Genomic DNA, 17,974 nt, shown 5'->3' on the forward strand with positions numbered 1-17,974 from the left:
TTGAAAACTAATATTTTTATTTACAACCAGCAAAAATTGGGGGGGAAAAAAGTATTAGGAAAAGTCAAACAAAGGGTTCAAAACTGCATAAATGTAAAAAACAACATGTACAGAAGCTGAAACTGAAAGAGATGGTTTAGGTCAAGAACAGGAGTAAGTGAGGTGAGTCAGGGCTGGGTGGTGGGAAACATATGGAAGACAAATAGGAAGTGGTAACATAAAAGTCAAGCCTTTAGGAGGTAATTGTGACAGATTCATACAGTATTTAGTAACAAAGCTCAAAGTGCCCACAGCATTAGATTTGATTATATTTTCACCCAGAACATTCAAAAAGCTCATTTACATTCATGCCACATTCACTCTGGTGCTCTCTTTGCCTTCTTTATGTTATCTCCCTTGCTATCTCTCTCCATTTTCTCTTTCAGTATCTCTCCTTCCTCCTCTTTCATGTCACTCCTTCAGCAGGGGCTGAAGCGGCAAGGCTGGTGGCTTCTCTCTCCGGCGTCCTTGCCACGGTTTGGGTGCAGCTGTTTGGCTGTGATAAAGGAAGCAAAGAGGAGAAGTTTTCACACTAATTACAACACAATAATGAAGTGCTCAGTAAAAGGCGCAGAGAAAACGAAGGTTAAACTGTCATTTGTGTAAAGAGAGCCGAGTCTATTAGAAAGCATCTGTGAAATGAAAGATTATTGGAGAGAAGTGCGCTTTAATGGACGGAGGCGCGTTAAAACATTTACCGTGCACACTGGCAGTACTTCTTGGGTTTTAACAGCATGGCCTGCTTCATCTTCAGTCTTCTCTATGAAAATAAAAATAAAAATCAGAAAAAAATGCAACATTATACTTTTGATTTTGCTCAGGAAATTGTTTTATTTCACCTTCACGTTTTATTTCTTAAGGCAGCAAATAATAATTAGCCGATTCATTTACTTTCTTTTTTCTGATCCTCATCACTGTGAAAATGACGACGACGATCAGGATGATCACCAGCAGGCTGCCAACTCCGAACGCAACCCACACCCACCAGATGAGGCCCAGCAGCATCAGTTCACCAGCCTCTGCAGGTGGACGGTAGGTGCCACCTAGTCCAGGAAACAACAGGGATTAAAATGAGTGAAAGACCACTTTGTGTGAAATGTAAGAGTTGAACAAATAATACACACAATTATTGCAAGTGGAACTGTTGTCATCCTTTGAATTAGGAGAGTCTGGTTGTTCGGGATGGTTTGGTGATGGTGTACTTGATTTAGGAGCTGAAAAACAAAGCAACCTTAATTTTGGCCAGGTGGGTCGATTTTGTTGCGACACAAAGATGCACAAGAAGTTGCACCTGAAGCTCCGTACCTGTTACAGTGATACTCAGAGTTTTGCTGAATTGATCCTCATTATTCACCACGCGACAATGCCAGTTCCCTCCATGCGACATATCTACAGGGTTGAGATGAACTATGTTTGAGCTCTCCACTGAACCATCGGGCTTCTGCCACTCAACTCTCAAGGTTTGGTCCAGTTCTTTCACCCGACACTGCAGAGTGGCTGTAGAGCCCACCTGGAGACTGTTGTGGGGATCGACCGAGACTGGCAGAGATGAGGAAGAAGATGGAGTGAAAATCACAAAGAGCGGAGAACCTGTGCTCAATAACAGTACATGACATGCCCTGACAGGACTCCATGATTGAAATGGTCTAAATGATGGAGTGAAAGATCAGAGTTTTTAGAAAGATTAAATCATAACATTCAGGTCAGATTAAGCAGCATGTGACAGACTTGTTCTGTTTGTGAAGGCAAGTGTTTATCAGGGGTTTGACCATCTGCAAAAATAAAAATTAATTTTAACTTTCATTGTTCAATACTGAAGCTAAAATGCTCACTTTTGTTGCGAGCTGCCATATTGTATTTTTGGAGCCAGAGTCTGTGCACTAGCAACATGCAAATGTTTGGTTGATACAAAAATCCCGTCGACACACCCTCCCAACTCGTTACAGGCCATTACTGTCATGACATTTTTCTTAAAGCTGAATGAATAAACAAAATGAATGAATAAACAAAAATCATCATGTGAAAACAAATTCTCTTAAATGTACTTTTATATTTTGGTCTAAATGAAGGGGCGGGACTTGAACACTGTCCTGCAGTCAAATAGTCACTCATGTTTTACGTCTTCAACTTCCATCTTCCAGTCCTGTGTCTAGTTATAATTAGGAGCGTTTAACAGACATAGAAATTGTTATTGCATTGTTGAATTTTGGGAAATGTGTGCTTTTTTGGCATCTTAAATTTTATTTTTGCAGTGTCTTGATTTTCATGAAAGTGCAACAATGACAACCATTACAGCTGTTTGTAAAACCGTAGTTAACATGTACCATACCATACCATACCAATTTATTTATATAGCACTTAAAACAGCAACAAGGCCAACCAAAGTGCTGTACAAAAGAAACAAACATGCACAGCAGACAGGAAAACATAAAATAGAAATACAGATAAATAGCAGCAGAAGCTAACTAAAATGGCCAACAGAGTAGAGAACAGACCGGACCAAAACAAATCACACCGTGTTAAAGGCAAGCGAATAGAATGTAGGTTCATAATCCAGGTAAAACATCCAACAATGTTCAAGGTCATCTGGACAGTTGAGCATGAACCTTGATGTCTTGAACCACTTTGGCTATGGCAGCTTGGGAGGAGTCGATGGGGGATAGGGCAGCCCCCAGAAGCCATCTTATCACCAGCAAACTGGTTGGTCCACTGTAGGAGTATACTGCTTAGTGGGGAAACAGTTTGGGATTTCTCAGACTGATGAAGCCCTTTGGATGGAGGGTGAAACGTCAACAACAACAAAAAAAAGCAACTGTCCAGATGAGCTGATTGAACACTGTTGGAAGTAATTAACAGGATTACTTTAAAAATGTTATCTTTGATGCAGATGTTTTCCATTAAGGTTACGATCTCCTAATTACAATAAATATGTTGCGTTTTTAGGATTTCATCCAACGTACTCTTTGTGAAACAAACTGAATGCGTGTTGTTTAATCTTTGCGACTCACCTGACACCACAGTAAGTGCTTGTTCAGAAGATCTTCCATCTGTTTTGCAAGTGAACTTTCCAGCATCTCTTTCTTCCACGTTGAAGATAACCAGATCTTTGTCTCCTATTAACCTCGACTTATCTTTAATGTGACTCTTACCTAATGCAGAATATACAGAATGCATTATACCACAATAAAGACAATAAAAAAATAGTTTTTAATGTTGTGCATACCTTTGGAGGGGGTACCGCTTTTTAAATCAACTCTAATAATCAGGTCACTTCCATGACTCCACTCCACTCTTCTCTCTAACCTATCAACGCCACACTTTAAGGTGATTTTCTGCCCAACTTCTGTGATGACAGAGTTTCCTGTTGCAAAGAGTTCAGCGAGCACTGTAGAATAAAACATGCCTTAATTAGGCCTCAGAATCTCAGCTATATAAGAAACATATCCGACAGTCAGTGTGAAGTTATTTGGCATGAGCACGACACAAACCACATTTGTCTTTTGTTAATTCTTCATAGTTTCAAAGATTTTAACCTCAAGGGTATAAAACTTAATGATCAATTAAGATTTTATTGTTTTTAGAAACAAACTTACCAAACCCAAAGCAGATGATTGTCTTCATTCTAAATGTTGGATCTGAGAAATAAAAAACACAAATAAAGATTTTTAGCACAACTAAATCTTAAAAGAGCACAAATGCAGTTCATAGTGCGAACGAGCATCCATCTTAGTAACGCCACACGATGCTTCTGTTTGAGAGCGCTTTACCAAAAAACATGTGATCCCTAACCACCAAGCTCCTTCTCTACTTCCTTCCTTTCTCTGCTTTATGCATTAAAAAAGAAAAAGTTGCCTACAAAATCTTGCCGGATAGATTTATAACGCTGGAACAAATTAATGACGAAGCAAATGTTTTAAATTGCCTTGATGCTTCCGCCACAGATGCTGCGGTTTCATACAATTGTTCATCTAAAAGAAGTTAACTCAAAGTTTATTAAATACTTTGTTTACAAAAACCATCATGAAAATGTTTTTTCCTCATTTCAATGTAAATTATTTGATTTTAAAATGTTTTAAGAGTTTTCAGATAGCTGAAATACCATTCAAATACATTCCTTTCATGATTTTGTTAGTTTAAAAGTAACAAACTGTTCATTTTATATTCATCAGTCTTTATACACTTATAATTATTAAGATTGCTTGAAGATGAAGAACTGCGCGTACATTCAGCACATCATACTGCACCAGATAATTAAAGAAAACAAAATTTAATCCAATAAATTCAAGCTAAAGTGACACTTTTGCCTAAAAATAAAATAAACACATTTAGCATAATCTCTACATTTTTTTTATTTAAACAAATTTCCAGATATAATAAAACATTAACATTTTAAATTAAATTGGAAAATAAAATATGTGGAACAGATCAAAACTATTGGTTCCTTTATATAAAACGAATGTTCAACATTAAGAGTTTAGGTTAAGATCTTACCTTTATTTTACGTCAAAATGGGAACTTTTGTGCCATTCGCGAAGGCAAGTCTCTCATCTTCTCAGTACTTCTTGGCATTGAAAGCTGCATGTGCAAGGATGCAAAAAACTGAAGAAAGCGGAAGAGACTTGAAGAGAAACGAGCACTTGGGAAAGTTGTAGGCCAAAGTAAACCCCAGCTCTGTGTGGGTTTGCTGCTTGTGCCTGTTTTCATGCAATCGAGGACGTTCTGTAAACAAGAGCTCACAGAGGTTCTGCACAGAGAATTTAAAATACAGTCGGACAAAACCGCACATATTAGGTATGAAATCAGAAAAACAAAACGTACTGACAGAGTAATCTTTATTTATCACAGCAGAAGTAACAAAGCATTTGTCCTCCAAATAAAAAACAAAATGTCACCCCAGTATCACCCTCACCAAGCTTTTTAGAAAAACATGTTGGTGTTTTTTATTTTTTTAATGTTTTTATCTTGGGATGGGTGTTGAACTGATTTCACTTCCGTGCTCAAACAGGTAGAGGAGGCTGAGTCGGGTTAAAGTGGTGACACCAAGCTGCAACTATCCGGTAAAACCACAGGCGCCTGGAAGCAACATATGTGAACATATAGGGGCAGTGACTACTGGTGGCAGTCGGGGATGGATTAGCGTAAACATATCAATTAGGAGTGAATGAACTTTTCCTTGTTTGTGTGTTCGGGGGTGTTCCCTGAAGCAGGCTGAATGCATTTTCTGAGTACCACCTGGATCACATGCTCTAAGGGTCCACAGGTAAAAACCTGAATAAACCAGTCCTGTGGTTTAAACCATCCGAACACCCCCCACAACCCCCAAACACCTTTCTCTGTACATTTACCCCATTTATTTAACTGTGTTCAGGCAATCTGGGAGATTTATTTACAGTTTTGTCAGTTGTGAAGCAGGTCAGGGCGTTTGTAAGAGCTTGCTGTCATGAGTTTGTTGGCACCCCCCCACCACCACCACACCCCTCTGTCTCATTCAGCCACTCTGCGATAGAAGTAAAGGTATCCCAGATCTTTGGGAGGCTTCTCTGAAGCGCAGACCTTCTGATCGTTGAAGATCACCCACCTGTAAAACACAAAAAGATACAACTTTTTAAAAATGCGATCCGTGATTGAATCTCTTAAAACAGACGGATCTTCACAAAGGACACGAGGGCAAATCTTTTTTCACATAAAATTTGAAACTAAACATTTGTGTGTGTGTGCTTGGGTAGATAACACTTAAAATTTTGACAAATTATTTTACATCCATAATGTGAATCTGTTGGGAGTCTGGTGCCCCCTGCTGTAGCACTTTAACACCATCAGACTGTATATTTGATTTACGCTGCTCTTATAAATCAGTGATCAGCTAGAACCAACAACACTGTCAGATATGGGCCCTTTGTACGTTTTTCAGTAATTTAGCAGCTGCATTTGACTTTAAAACACATGTTGACACTTAAAACTGAATAATTGTGTCACGTCAAGCACTTACTGCTGGTCCTTCTTGATGTGACAAACGTAGTGGCCACACATGGTGCTGGTTCCCATGTGACTGATGAACGCAAACAGCTCGTATTCTGGATAAAGAAGAGAATCATACGTCAGTTGTGATGTTATGAGAAAAAAACAACACAAAATTATAGAAATATGTTAAAAGTCTAATATCCTGCTTCACAAGCTAACAGTGAGGACACTCTGACATGAGAGATGGTTTCTGAACTCACTGCCTGGTCCGTCTCGGACTCGAGGCCCAGGCGGAGGATCCCTGCCTCCCTCGCTCTCTGCAGCCGAGCGGCCGCCTTCAGACACGTCCATGGACTCCAGATCATCCAGGTGAGAGAAGATCCAGTCCACTGCACGGTCCAGAACGTTACTCTGTGGCAGAGGCATGGCAATTTAAAAAAAATACTCAAAAATATATATGTATATAAATACTTTTTGTGGAGTCCCTTGTACATGCTGGGTATTTTTATTATTTTACAAGTTAAGAGGGTCAAAAATCTTTTTAAAACCTAAAAAAGAAAATAAAATAAAAAAAAAATAAATAAAACATTAGGAATACTGAAAATGCATTTGCAAAGTACATAACTTTCACCGTTCATCTACAGAAAACATTGTTTAAGCGCTGTTTTATCTTCTAGTCTGGTTGTCCTTAACTATTCTTCTTAGAGACTATTTCATACAGTTTTGTCAAGTTGTTTTGTTTTGACTTGCAGCTCTGCAACAATTACCTTGTTGATATAAAAATATAATTTTATGCCTGTCAAACTGAATTATCTTTGGTATTTTTCATAGATGCCTCTGAGAGAAAATAAATTGTGCTTGCTACAAGCTGTTACATAAAAACACAATTTAAAGTAGGTCCTGTGCCAAGATGCTTGTTAAAAGTAGACAAAACACCAGTTCTTCTGTTAAGGTTTTTGGGGTTTTTTTCCAATCCCTGAATAATTTATAGGTCATTGTTATTAAGTTTAGCAAAAAAAAAGTGTCTGAAAATGGTCAGGAATGGGTTATGGACAGAAAATGCATCAAAAAATAATCTGAAAAACAATTTCTCAAAATCACTTTAAAAGTTCACAAGCTATTCTGATTCGTAGGAAGCAAAAAACGACAGATAAAAGGTACTACCGTACAATAAAATTATTTTCCTACATGCTGAATAAAAAATCTGCAAGAACTAGAAAAACGTGGCAATACTCGAAGTCTCCTTTCTAACTCGACTGAGTTTGATCCTGACCGTTGCTCGGAGTGCTTTGGTTGCCTGATCTCGACTGAAGCCCATGGACACGATTGTCGCCAGGTGCTCCTCAGACAGGCTCTCTGTGGGAGTGGTTCCGGGTCCAGAGCTGCCGCCCGGCAACACCAAGGGAGCCGAAAAGTCTGCAACAACCATAAGAGGATGAGAACAGGAAAACCAACAGGAGTGATCAGTTGGAATGATGTCTGGTTAATTCCTGTTGTCCACACACACCTGGATCATCCATGTGACTCATGATCCAGTTCATGGCAGCATCAATTCCAGTGTTTCCAGTGTAATACACTGCTTTCCTGCAGGCCTCCAGTGGGAATCCCATTTCACACAACTGGGACACAGTAGAGTCATCAAGGACTGGAGCTGAGAGTGAAATGAAATCCTTGAATTAGTTGGATGTATAGAAATGATTTAAAGTAAATTGCAGGTTCTTTTTTTTTGTCTATTCTCATAATAAAAACAATTGAATAATTTTAAAGAAATGTAAAAATCATATATAATAATTTGAACTCCAACAACATCAATTCATGAGGGTATTTTTTCTTTGAAATGCAGGTCAAATCAGATCATAAAATAAATAAGAAACCAATAAAGGAATGGACGAACTCATGGAAATAAAAAAAGGTGGAAAAAGAAAAGAAGGAAACAGAAGTGGACAAAAACATGACGGAGGAGGCCAAAGAGCAGAAAAGACAGACTGACACAGCAGTGGAGAGTACAGCGAGTCGTCCTCATCGTTGCCATGGAAACCCAGGATACCTTTAACCTCCACATCTGGGGTCATGAGTGGGGGCGGGGCCACCTCTGGGAGAAGCTCCTCCCCTGGCTGCTGACCGGTGGCACGCAGCGCGCTCAGATCCAGAGTATCAGGAACGTCGATGCTCACATCTGTCCAAACAAAAATCAGTCAGGTTTTAAAACGGTTTCTTTTTTCAAATAATTTGTAACCCCACTACGATCAAGACGTAATGGGACATATTTTTGTCATTTTCTTCAGGTAGCTGACATTATTCCTCAACAAGATTTCCAAAATGGTGTCCGACATTAAACTAAAGGACAGGAACTGAGACGCCTAATAAATTTGTTGAGGAACATAATCAGAAGAAACTCCAGCACATGAAAAGAAACAGAAAATGTAACTTTTATAAAGATTAGAACATAAAAATGATAACCAAAGAAATGCAAATTAAGTTCAAATTCTGTAAGCAACAATCTGAAACAACTGTTTGCACCGAAATAAAACTGGGAAACAAACTAACTGGTACTGAGGTTTGGTTTCTACAGGCTTGAAACTGAACAGATCAACAAGCGATCTCAATCTGAATGAAATTAAAAAATGAAAAACAGAAAAGTAAAGTACATGACAAGAATCCATGCTGCAAAGAAAGAAGAACAGTCGACTGCTGCAGAACTGCTGATCGAATTAAAAACCGTGTTGTTTTTTTATTAGTCTATGATTCAAAAACAAGATTTCAAGCTATAATGAAAAACAGGAGCGGTGCAACATTGTTCTAATTAAGATTTATTCTTACAAGACAATTATAAATTGTCTGTCTTATAAATCAAACAAAAATATCAACTATTATTTTTACGCAGCACGGTGGCTCAGTTAGTAGAGCTGTTGCCTCTCAATGAGAAGGTTGCTGGACGAAATTCCAGCCGGGGGTCTTTCTGGGTGGAGTTTGCATGTTCTCCCGTGCATGCGTGGATTTTCTCCAGGTACTCCAGTTTCCTCCCACAGACCAAAAACATGCATGTTAGACTGATTGGTAACTCTAAATTGTCCCTAGGTGTGAGTGAGAGAGTGAATGGTTGTTTGTCTCTGTGTGGCCATGTGATTTATTTATTTATTAACTTTTATTTAACCAAGCAAATCCCATTGAGATCACGGATCTCACTGGAGACCTGTCCAGGGTGTACCCCGCCTCTCACACAGTGACAGCTGGATATGGGCACCAGTGACCCCCCACGACCCAAAAAGGAAGAAGCAGGTAAAGGTAATGAACGCATGAATACATGCATGAATGGATGGAACTATTTTCCGCTCAATATGTTTCAAACAGCCAGAATGTTCATTCCTATTCATCCATTTTCTTTACCTGCTTTTTTCCTTTCCAGGTGAGCTGGTGCCCATATCCAGCAATCGCTGTATGAGGCGGGGGACACCCTGGACAGGATGCAAGTCCATCACAGGGACACAGAGACAAGACAAACAACCATTCATGCTTTTACTCACACTTATGGACAATTTAGAGTTATCAATTAGCCTAACATTAATATTAATGTTTTTGGTCTATGGGAGCAAAACCAAAGCACCTGCTGAAAACCCACATGTACCAGTACATGGAGTGAACATTTAAATGCCACCCAGAAAGTAACCTTCACTCTGAGAGGTGACAAAGCTAACCGCTGTTCCACCATGAGGCCTCAGACCGTTCATATTAAGATATTTATGTAGTAAATTTTGTCATTTTGATCTGGCTTGTAAACAAGCTAATTTTGTTTTTAGTTTTGAAAACATTTTTATTATATCAGTGGGAATTCCAGCCCTATGTTTAATATCGCAGAGCTTTACCATGATGTCAAAGACTATACAAAGGGATTTCCAGATGGCATGATAACTGGTAGAGACAAATAATCAATTTCTAAGAAATTTAAAAGGATTATTTCTAAAGAAACATCTGTTAGAAAACTCAAATTTAAAGTTAGATTAGAAAGAATATATGCTATGCCATAATGTGTCTTTATGGACTTTTTATGCAAATACGGCTAAAACAATACTTTCACATTTATTTTGTTTTTACACAGCAGCCTATCCTCATTCTGATTCATTTTGCCAGAACGGTTCACACATTTTAAGTCATATTTAAGTTAATTTAAATGAGCCTTTTTACAAAAAACAGCTGAACAACCATCCCCACAATGGTTCTGCTGCCTGTGTTATAGCGCACAATCACCTTCGTTATGATAAGTGGTCATAACTGGGATCTTCCTGTATACCAGATTAATTTTTGAGTTGATTGTCAATTAAACTGAATTAAATTAAAACAATTACCACAGTCTCAGTATGGAACCTCTCTAAAAGATGTGGTTATGTTGTGAGTGGACCCACAAGATTTTACTGAAGCTTGATTTGTTCAGTTAGCAAATAAGTCTCAACTGTTTGAAATGTTTCGAAGCAGCAAGACATTTCTATTCAACACAAACTCCAAACAGTATCTTTGCTCACCCAGTTTCTTAGGCACCCAGTCAAGGCCAAAAGTAAACTTTTTAATCTGGATAACCAGGTGGTCAGGGAAAGAGGCAAAGCGGGTTGTTCTGACAGATGACATACAAAAAAATACATTAATACATAGATTATAAAATTTAGTTGAGTGAATTGTTCACTTGATCTTCATCTTACTTGGTAGCAGTAGTCTTTGCTTGCACAGCTGAGCTCCAGAAGTCTGTGAGGATCTCTGGTTCGCTGAGAGCTGCCATACAAGCTGAGAAGGGGATTTGTGCACGCACTGTTGGTGCTGATGAGTCCCCCTCCTCACGGCGGCGCTCTGCTTCCTGAAGCTCTTCTGTAGGTTAGTTTTTAAAAAAAAGCATTAAAATGCTAAATAAAAAATGTGGAAAGTAAACTGGCTGACAACAGTTGACAAGAGGACTCATTTAAAGCTCTTTCACAAAACACCTCAGGCTGGGATTTACTGTAGACGCCTTCTGGATGCCTCGATGCGACTAATGAATGAACAGAGGCAGCGAGGGGGTCGAAGCCAATCCACCCCTGGTGAATCTTTGTGCTGTGAAACTACCGTAGAACAGTGGCAAAACAGTCGAAGTGGAAAAAGGTAAGTTAGTGCTGCTGCTCAATAATGCGATGAAGTGATGACGTGGCCTGTCTTAGCACCAACATAACTGGTTTGTTCCACTTTGGAGTAAGCTGTTTGGGGGAAGAATCAGTTTTGTGTTGTGTGTTTCCTTGACTGATGAAGCCTTCCAGATGGAAGGTGAAACGTTTCAGAAATAAAAAAAAACCTGTCCAGATGACCTGACTGAAAATGGTTGAATTGTATACCTGGATTATTGAGCATGGACTTTTTCTGGACGTGGCCTGTGTAGTCGCAGGATAAAACAATAAACTGATTTCTTACCAAGGGAAGATTAATGATGACGCACAGCAACTTTGTATTTAGTTTGAAAAAATTCATTAATCACAAAGAGGATCACTAAACTGAGTTAATTCATGGGTTTTGAAAACAATAGGAGGGAGATCACACATTTAATGCATTTTGCTCCACATCAACACAGCTGAGTTCTGATCAATGCCTCTTTTGGTTCTGTGATAATCGCTTCATTTCTGAAAGCTCACGTCTGTGCAGAACGTGGCCGGCTCCATCAGCGATTTCTACAACAGCCTGAGGCAGCATCAAGACAGACTTGTAAGTGTGGCCATATTAATTCAATTCAATTCAATTTATTTATATAGCGCCAAGTCACAACAGAAGTCATCTCAGGGCACTGAACAGAAACATTGATATTTAAAAATAATAAATTAACACTATTTATCTGAGGAGCAGACCGCTTTGAATTTAACTTCATCACAGACTCTCATCTTGAGCAAACATGAAGGCGACAGCGGAAAGGAAAAACTCCCTCATGAGGAAGAAACCTTTAGCAGAACCAGGCTCAGGAGAAGCGGCCATCTGCTTCAACCAGCTGGGTTTGGTAGGAACAGGAAACAATGGCAGGTCGAGAATCACATGTTCAGAGAGAAATGGTATCAAATTAAAACTATTCAATTTTAACAATTCATTTAAGTAAATGAGGTCAATTTGTCCTCCAGTAGTCTAGTCTTAAGGCAGCATAACAAGCAAACCTTAGAGATGCACGAGATGGTGTAGAGGCAGGGCAGCTGGCTTGGGACCCGAAAGTCCCAGGTTCGATCCCCGGTCACTGCATACCGCGTGGTGTCTCTGGGCAGCACACCTCATCCCCAAAATGCCCCCCGGGCGCTTTCAATAGCTGCCCACTGCACCACCTGGTGGTGGATGGGTTAAATGCAGAGACTAATTTTGCCATTGTATGGAAACATAGTGATGACATTGTGATGACATTAATTATAGGATTAATCAAAAAGGAAAGTCTTAAGCCCAGACTTAAAACTGGACAATGCGTCAGCCTTATGGACAGGATCTGGAAGTTGGTTCCACAAGAGAGGAGCCTGATAACTGAAAAATCTACCTCCCGTTCTGCGAACTGTTTTATGAAAGAGCCTGTAGTTTTCTTAAGTTCCTGGTGCATTTATTCCACTTGTTGACTTCATCATTTGACACCGTGTCCCTCACCTGTGTTAGTAGCCTGGTCCATGGGCACAGGGAGCTGTACAATGTAATCCACCCGCTGTGTGTACTTGGCCTTTTGTGACTGCTGGCAAACAATCTTCTCTTCCACCAGAAACCTGAACGCTTCTGATGGATTAGACCCAGAGCGACAGTTTCTCTGCAAAAGAAAAAAAAAAAAAAAGATGTTAATTTCAAGGGAAGAGGACTGATAAGGGACAAAAAAAAATGAGAAAGTAGTTTTGTTTTACCTCCACCATGTTTATGAAGTGCAATAAAAACTCCTGGGCATCCTGTTGTCGATTGGTGGAAAACTCTGGGTGGCCTCGTCCAACAAGTGCTTTAAACATTTGCGGCGCTATTCCAATTTGGTCACCCTGCAGGAACAGAATCAACAGCTAGGTGTTAGTTTGACTTTAGCTTCACTTATTTCTAAGAAATTATCCAAAAATGAGCAACTCGGACTTTAAAATCGACTGTGACGGTCTTGTTTCTTCTTACCCTGGGTTCAGATGCACCATTTTCATCTCCAGGGTCTGGTGCTGGTTTGGAGTAGTCTCCTGACAACAGCCCATAACCCAGTTTAGCTCTGTGAGAAACAAACAAAGCCGACTTCAATGAACAAACCTCATGAAGCAGACTCAGAGAGGAGAGGAGGATTTACAGAAGAGGCTTTGATGTAAATGTTGCTTTCAAATAGTGTAGCAAAATGTTTAATCATGAAGGAAAGACATTTTTTTAGTAAAAAATAAAAAAGTTTTTTTGTAGAGCACAGCAGAGACAGAAATTATTTAAATTATACATAATTCACATTTTATCCCCATACATTTTAGTTAATATGACAAAATACTTTTAAATTAATGCAAGAGAAGATGGATGAAAATTAATTACTGTGGTGGACTACTTTATTACGCTTCTTTATTTGACAATGTAATAGGCTACATAATATAAGACAAACCCAAATTATCTTTGATCATGTGCCTTTTTTTACCATTGAAGTGAGTTTTCCTTGGATTAGTTTTGCTTGAAAGTGCAAATCCACCTCCATAATATCCTGTTATTAATTTACTACATGCCCAGAGATGGAAAATAGCAAATTTAGCTAAAACCTGGTACAATGCATCTCTCCCTGTATGTTTACAAGGCTGATGTTTGTGTGCATTGTCACAGAGTAAATAAATGTCAAAATCAATTTAAATTTTTAACTTTTCACTTACATACTGGTAATTAAGCAGAATTGTATCTGAAATGTTTCTAACTGAAGGAATATTAAAACTTAACTAATACCTACACAGGAACAAAAAATAGCGAACACTAAATTGACACAAAAAGCTTTTTAAAACCGTCTTAACTCCCTGATGTCAAAGTGTTTTGAGTTAGAAAATGTATCTACACTGAAAGCCAAAAATCCCCTTATTTCATGTTTCTATACAAAAAAAGAGGTACAGGAACAAGAAAAATCGTCCAATTTCAAAGCATAATATCCAACACCGTCCTTTCTTTCCTGCTGCACAACTCTCAGGTGGTTTCAGGCACCTTATGGTAATCTAAGAGCTTGTTATACCTAATGAGGACACTCACACTTGAGTTTTGAAGTCCTGGGTTGGGTCACTTGGTGCCTCATCAATGATCTTGTCAAAATGTGACACGTATCTGCAGGACATGAATAAATGGGCGTGAAACATTTAATGCCTGGACATCATGAGTTAGTTTCTTTTTCTACTGCTTTATTCATCTTAAATGTAAATTTCAGTCTGCTGAAAGCAATAACAAATGAAAGAAAACGATTGACGGAGATTATAAAATAAAAAAAAAGAGAAAGCACTGACTTGCTCTGGAAATCTGGAACGGTGAAGAGCACTTGCATGACAGAATTGAGGTAGCAGCTGTTTCCCAGGTTCCTCATGCCAGTCAAACCAGGCCCAAACAAGGGCTTCAGGGTGGTACCAGACTCCTGGATTACCTCCCACTCCCCTACACGCTGGTTTACAGCGATCTCCAACTCTGTCATTGTCCGCTCAGTCTGAGAGGAGAAAATTCAAAGCTATAAAAGACTGGAGGATGTGGAATGAGTCTTGATATATAAAGGCAATAGAATGAGCAGCAGAACTGGGAGGACTGAAGGGTAATGACTGCAGGAAGATGAGCAAGAACCTATAAAATCACAGCGCCGAGTGCTGCCTGCAATCTGCCTTTTTCCTTCACCCTGTGTGGCACATCATTAAGTGCGTGCCAAAATATATTAGAAAGACAACACACCACATTAGAGAACAGTGAGAGGTACATTGATCTTAAAAATTGACATCTGTGTAATGCCAGCTCTGCATAGGAGGAAAAACAGATGGCTAAGAAATGAATAGCAGCAGGAAGTCACAAAACATACAGGTGTTCAGAAAAATTGAAAACATAGCCAGATCAAATGTAGTGCCTAGAAATGTTAATTGTGTTATAAAAGCTATTATTTTATTCCTCTATGTTGATGATTCTGTAACAATAAAGCTGGTATTTTAGATCTATTTAGTATTACATGTTTGAGCCATAATTGGTATAAAACTTCAGACATCAGGCACAAGAACTATAGTTTGATATTTTTTGGCTTGTTTAATCTTGAAAGTTCTAATTTTACAGCCAATAAGTTGTAAAAAATGGAAGTTATCAAAAATATTCTGTAGTCCAGTATAAAGAAGCAATTGCAGTGTTCCCTCAGTGCAGACTGAACTTGGCAAAAGGGCCTTCTCCTACTCCACTCCTGTTTCCTGGAATATCTTGCAAAAAGATCTGAAGCTCTCGACCTTGACCTCTCCAAGTGGCTTTAAACATCTAATAAGTTTAAAGGAAAAACCAATGCAGACATGTTCCTGTTCTTAGTTTTCTACATCACCTTACAACCTAGCTGTTTGTTGTTACTTTTTTTTTAAATACCATTTTATTTTCACTTGTTATTCTCAGTTTGTATGCATCGTTTATGATTGTCTGTTGTTGTCCACTGTTGTCATCACTCTTTGTTAAAATCAGGTCTCTTGTAAATGAGTCCCAGAGGCGCAATGGAATTAACCTGTATAAATAAAGGTTGGATGAAAATTGCATTTTATTTTACAACAACATCAAGGAGACAACTGGATACATTCTCATTTTGACTAAACTTAAAGGCAGCTCAAACTGACAAAAATTTGAGGCAGCTGTGGCTGAGTGATTAGAGTGGTCTTCCTCCAGTGGGAGAGTTGGACGTTCGATTCCACCAGCAGTCACATGTTGAAGTGTCCCTGGGCAAGATACTGAACCCCTCATTGCCTCTGTTGTGTGTCCCATCGGTGTATGAATGTGATCTAAAAGCACTGATTCGTCTCTATCATTTTTTTTTTTTCAGATTAGCTTAGTAGAGATGTAGTAGAGTGCTGTATGAAAGAGTGTGGATGGATAAATGAGGACAAAGATTGTGTTGTAAAGACCTTAGAGAAGGGCTATTCAACTGGCGGCCCGTGGGCCGGTGACTTCAATTCGGCCCACTTCATAAAATTAAAATAAAATTGGGGGCTTATGGGTTTGGATTCTGTTTATTGCATTTAAGATTCAATGCAATAAAATAAACAAATTTAAAAGGTAATATAGATCATTGTAAAACTTAGTTTATTTACATAATGACTTTAATCGCTGGATGTCCAGCCCCGAGCTGTTGGCTTTCAGAAACTGTGGCCCCCTGAGGTTTCGTTGAATAGCCCTGCCTAAGAGTATTTTGATTAGATAGAAAGGTGCTAAATATGTACAGTCCATTTACCATTTAAAATGTTTAAATTTTAGAGAAGTGTGATTAATACTTTGGGGGAAAAAATGAAAACTTCAAAAAAGACAAGTTTTTTTGGCTTCATATGCCCAAAAGTGGACAATAAAACTAAAATTATAGTTTTTTTCATGTAACATCCGACTCACCTTCTCCATAGTCATCATGTCGATGCCAAAATGAGCTAAGTGCTCTGGTAACTTGGAATCCAGCACCATGTCATCCTCATCATAGGAGTACACGTCTAAACATACAAAACAGGAAGGGAAGTTGAACGCAATGATGCACACAGTCAATAAAATTCCAATCGATTTATAAATATTAGGAAAAACCCAGAATACAAAAAAAAAAAAAAAATTATGTTTATTTTACTATGAAAATAAATCCTGATTTTGTCTTTTTGCTTACCAGCACCATCTGGAGTGATGGTACCAAGTTTGACAGCGAGTGGGTATCCCGTCTCCTGATAGTGGAGAAGTGCATGGTTGTTGCCTCCCGAGCCATCAAAATACCGGCGACCACAGAGCACTTTGCCATCCGTCAGGTTCATCCAAATATTTTCCTGAAGATCACACACTTCACACCGCCAGCCACTATAAAACAAAAACAAGAAACCACCTATACTGAATTGTGTTACTGGAGACAACAAAAATGATAAATCGATAGATTCTGAACGCCTGTGGATCACTGACTGGATGTTTTATTAAAAATAATCAAAACTACACAAGATCTAAAGTGTTTCAGCAAATATTCAAATTAATCGTCAAATTAACTGAGTTTAATCTAGAAGAATTGACATTTTAGAGCTTGAACATCACCTAGGAGGGATCTTGACTCCATTGTCAAGTTGTTTCAGGTCAGCGGCATGCTTCGACTCCTGTCTCACCTCTCCATCCCACTGCTGAACTTGTAAGGTGTGAGACACTGAGTCAGCTGCCATGATACCCGCCATTGACAGAGACACCTAGATGTAAAAAAACAAACAAACATAGAAACTACCAGTAGCTTAAAAGTAATTTGTTCAAGAATCAGTAGGGTTTATATTATATTGTGAAGGTGTCTAGTTATCATTTCTTATACACTAATATATGACCTAAAATAAATTACCCGCTCTCGCACAACATCAGGCATTGTTGCAAGGTCCTCTGAAGTCACTTCCTGTCTGTCTGGTAAAATTACGACCTTTACATCCTCTTCATATTGCTCCTGTTCAACATCAAAACCACCTTCTATCCCTGGACAGAAGGGAAACAGAAAAGGCAGCAGATTAGCTTTGGGTAAGCACTCAAGTTTTCTTTTTCTGACTTTTTCCACAAAGTTGTCACAGAACAGCTGAAACTTTTGTGCAAATGTGAGAATAAGGAAACTTGTCCAGAGTGCTTACCAAAAAGAAGTTATTATAACTTTGCAAGTTAACATCTACATGAGATAAATGCACAACAGAAACAAGTGATATGGTTTAAAAAGAGGATAGCTCTTCATGATCGTGACAGAGGGAGCATCTCAGCAGCAGGTTAGATTGAACTAAATATTGATTAAAAAATATTTAAAAAACGGACAAAAATTTATATAGATATATAT

General features: G+C 38.7%; 2 protein-coding genes across 2 annotated transcripts in view; both read right to left on the minus strand.

Annotated features, from left to right (window-relative positions):
- Positions 1–417: 417 nt before the first annotated feature.
- cd4-2.2 (CD4-2 molecule, tandem duplicate 2) lies at positions 418–3,440 on the minus strand. The gene is made up of 6 exons (XM_037676599.1): positions 3,263–3,440; positions 3,048–3,188; positions 1,345–1,578; positions 931–1,082; positions 738–799; positions 418–535 (listed from the first exon to the last, which is right to left on the minus strand). Exons 1-6 carry the CDS (start codon positions 3,438–3,440, stop codon positions 451–453), a joined length of 852 nt encoding a protein of 283 aa, XP_037532527.1. The 3' UTR covers positions 418–450.
- A 1,930-nt stretch (positions 3,441–5,370) lies between these two features.
- Positions 5,371–17,974, minus strand: part of usp5 (ubiquitin specific peptidase 5 (isopeptidase T)) — a 15,192-nt gene continuing 2,588 nt past the window's right edge. Inside the window, exons 4-20 of the mRNA XM_037676194.1 lie at positions 17,501–17,628; positions 17,212–17,357; positions 16,802–16,986; positions 16,543–16,637; positions 14,445–14,638; positions 14,197–14,268; positions 13,117–13,204; positions 12,867–12,992; positions 12,622–12,775; positions 10,692–10,854; positions 10,518–10,606; positions 8,048–8,176; positions 7,508–7,651; positions 7,274–7,416; positions 6,261–6,411; positions 6,029–6,113; positions 5,371–5,617 (exon numbers count right to left, since the gene is read on the minus strand). Coding sequence (XP_037532122.1) covers positions 5,524–5,617; positions 6,029–6,113; positions 6,261–6,411; positions 7,274–7,416; positions 7,508–7,651; positions 8,048–8,176; positions 10,518–10,606; positions 10,692–10,854; positions 12,622–12,775; positions 12,867–12,992; positions 13,117–13,204; positions 14,197–14,268; positions 14,445–14,638; positions 16,543–16,637; positions 16,802–16,986; positions 17,212–17,357; positions 17,501–17,628 — 2,186 coding nt within the window. The 3' untranslated portion in view covers positions 5,371–5,523. The remainder of the gene's footprint in view (positions 5,618–6,028; positions 6,114–6,260; positions 6,412–7,273; positions 7,417–7,507; positions 7,652–8,047; positions 8,177–10,517; positions 10,607–10,691; positions 10,855–12,621; positions 12,776–12,866; positions 12,993–13,116; positions 13,205–14,196; positions 14,269–14,444; positions 14,639–16,542; positions 16,638–16,801; positions 16,987–17,211; positions 17,358–17,500; positions 17,629–17,974) is intronic.

The sequence above is a fragment of the Nematolebias whitei genome, chromosome 5 (genome assembly GCF_014905685.2).
Source record: "Nematolebias whitei isolate Nwh7 chromosome 5, NemWhi1, whole genome shotgun sequence".
In the NCBI taxonomy this organism is placed as follows: Eukaryota; Metazoa; Chordata; class Actinopteri; order Cyprinodontiformes; family Rivulidae; genus Nematolebias; species Nematolebias whitei.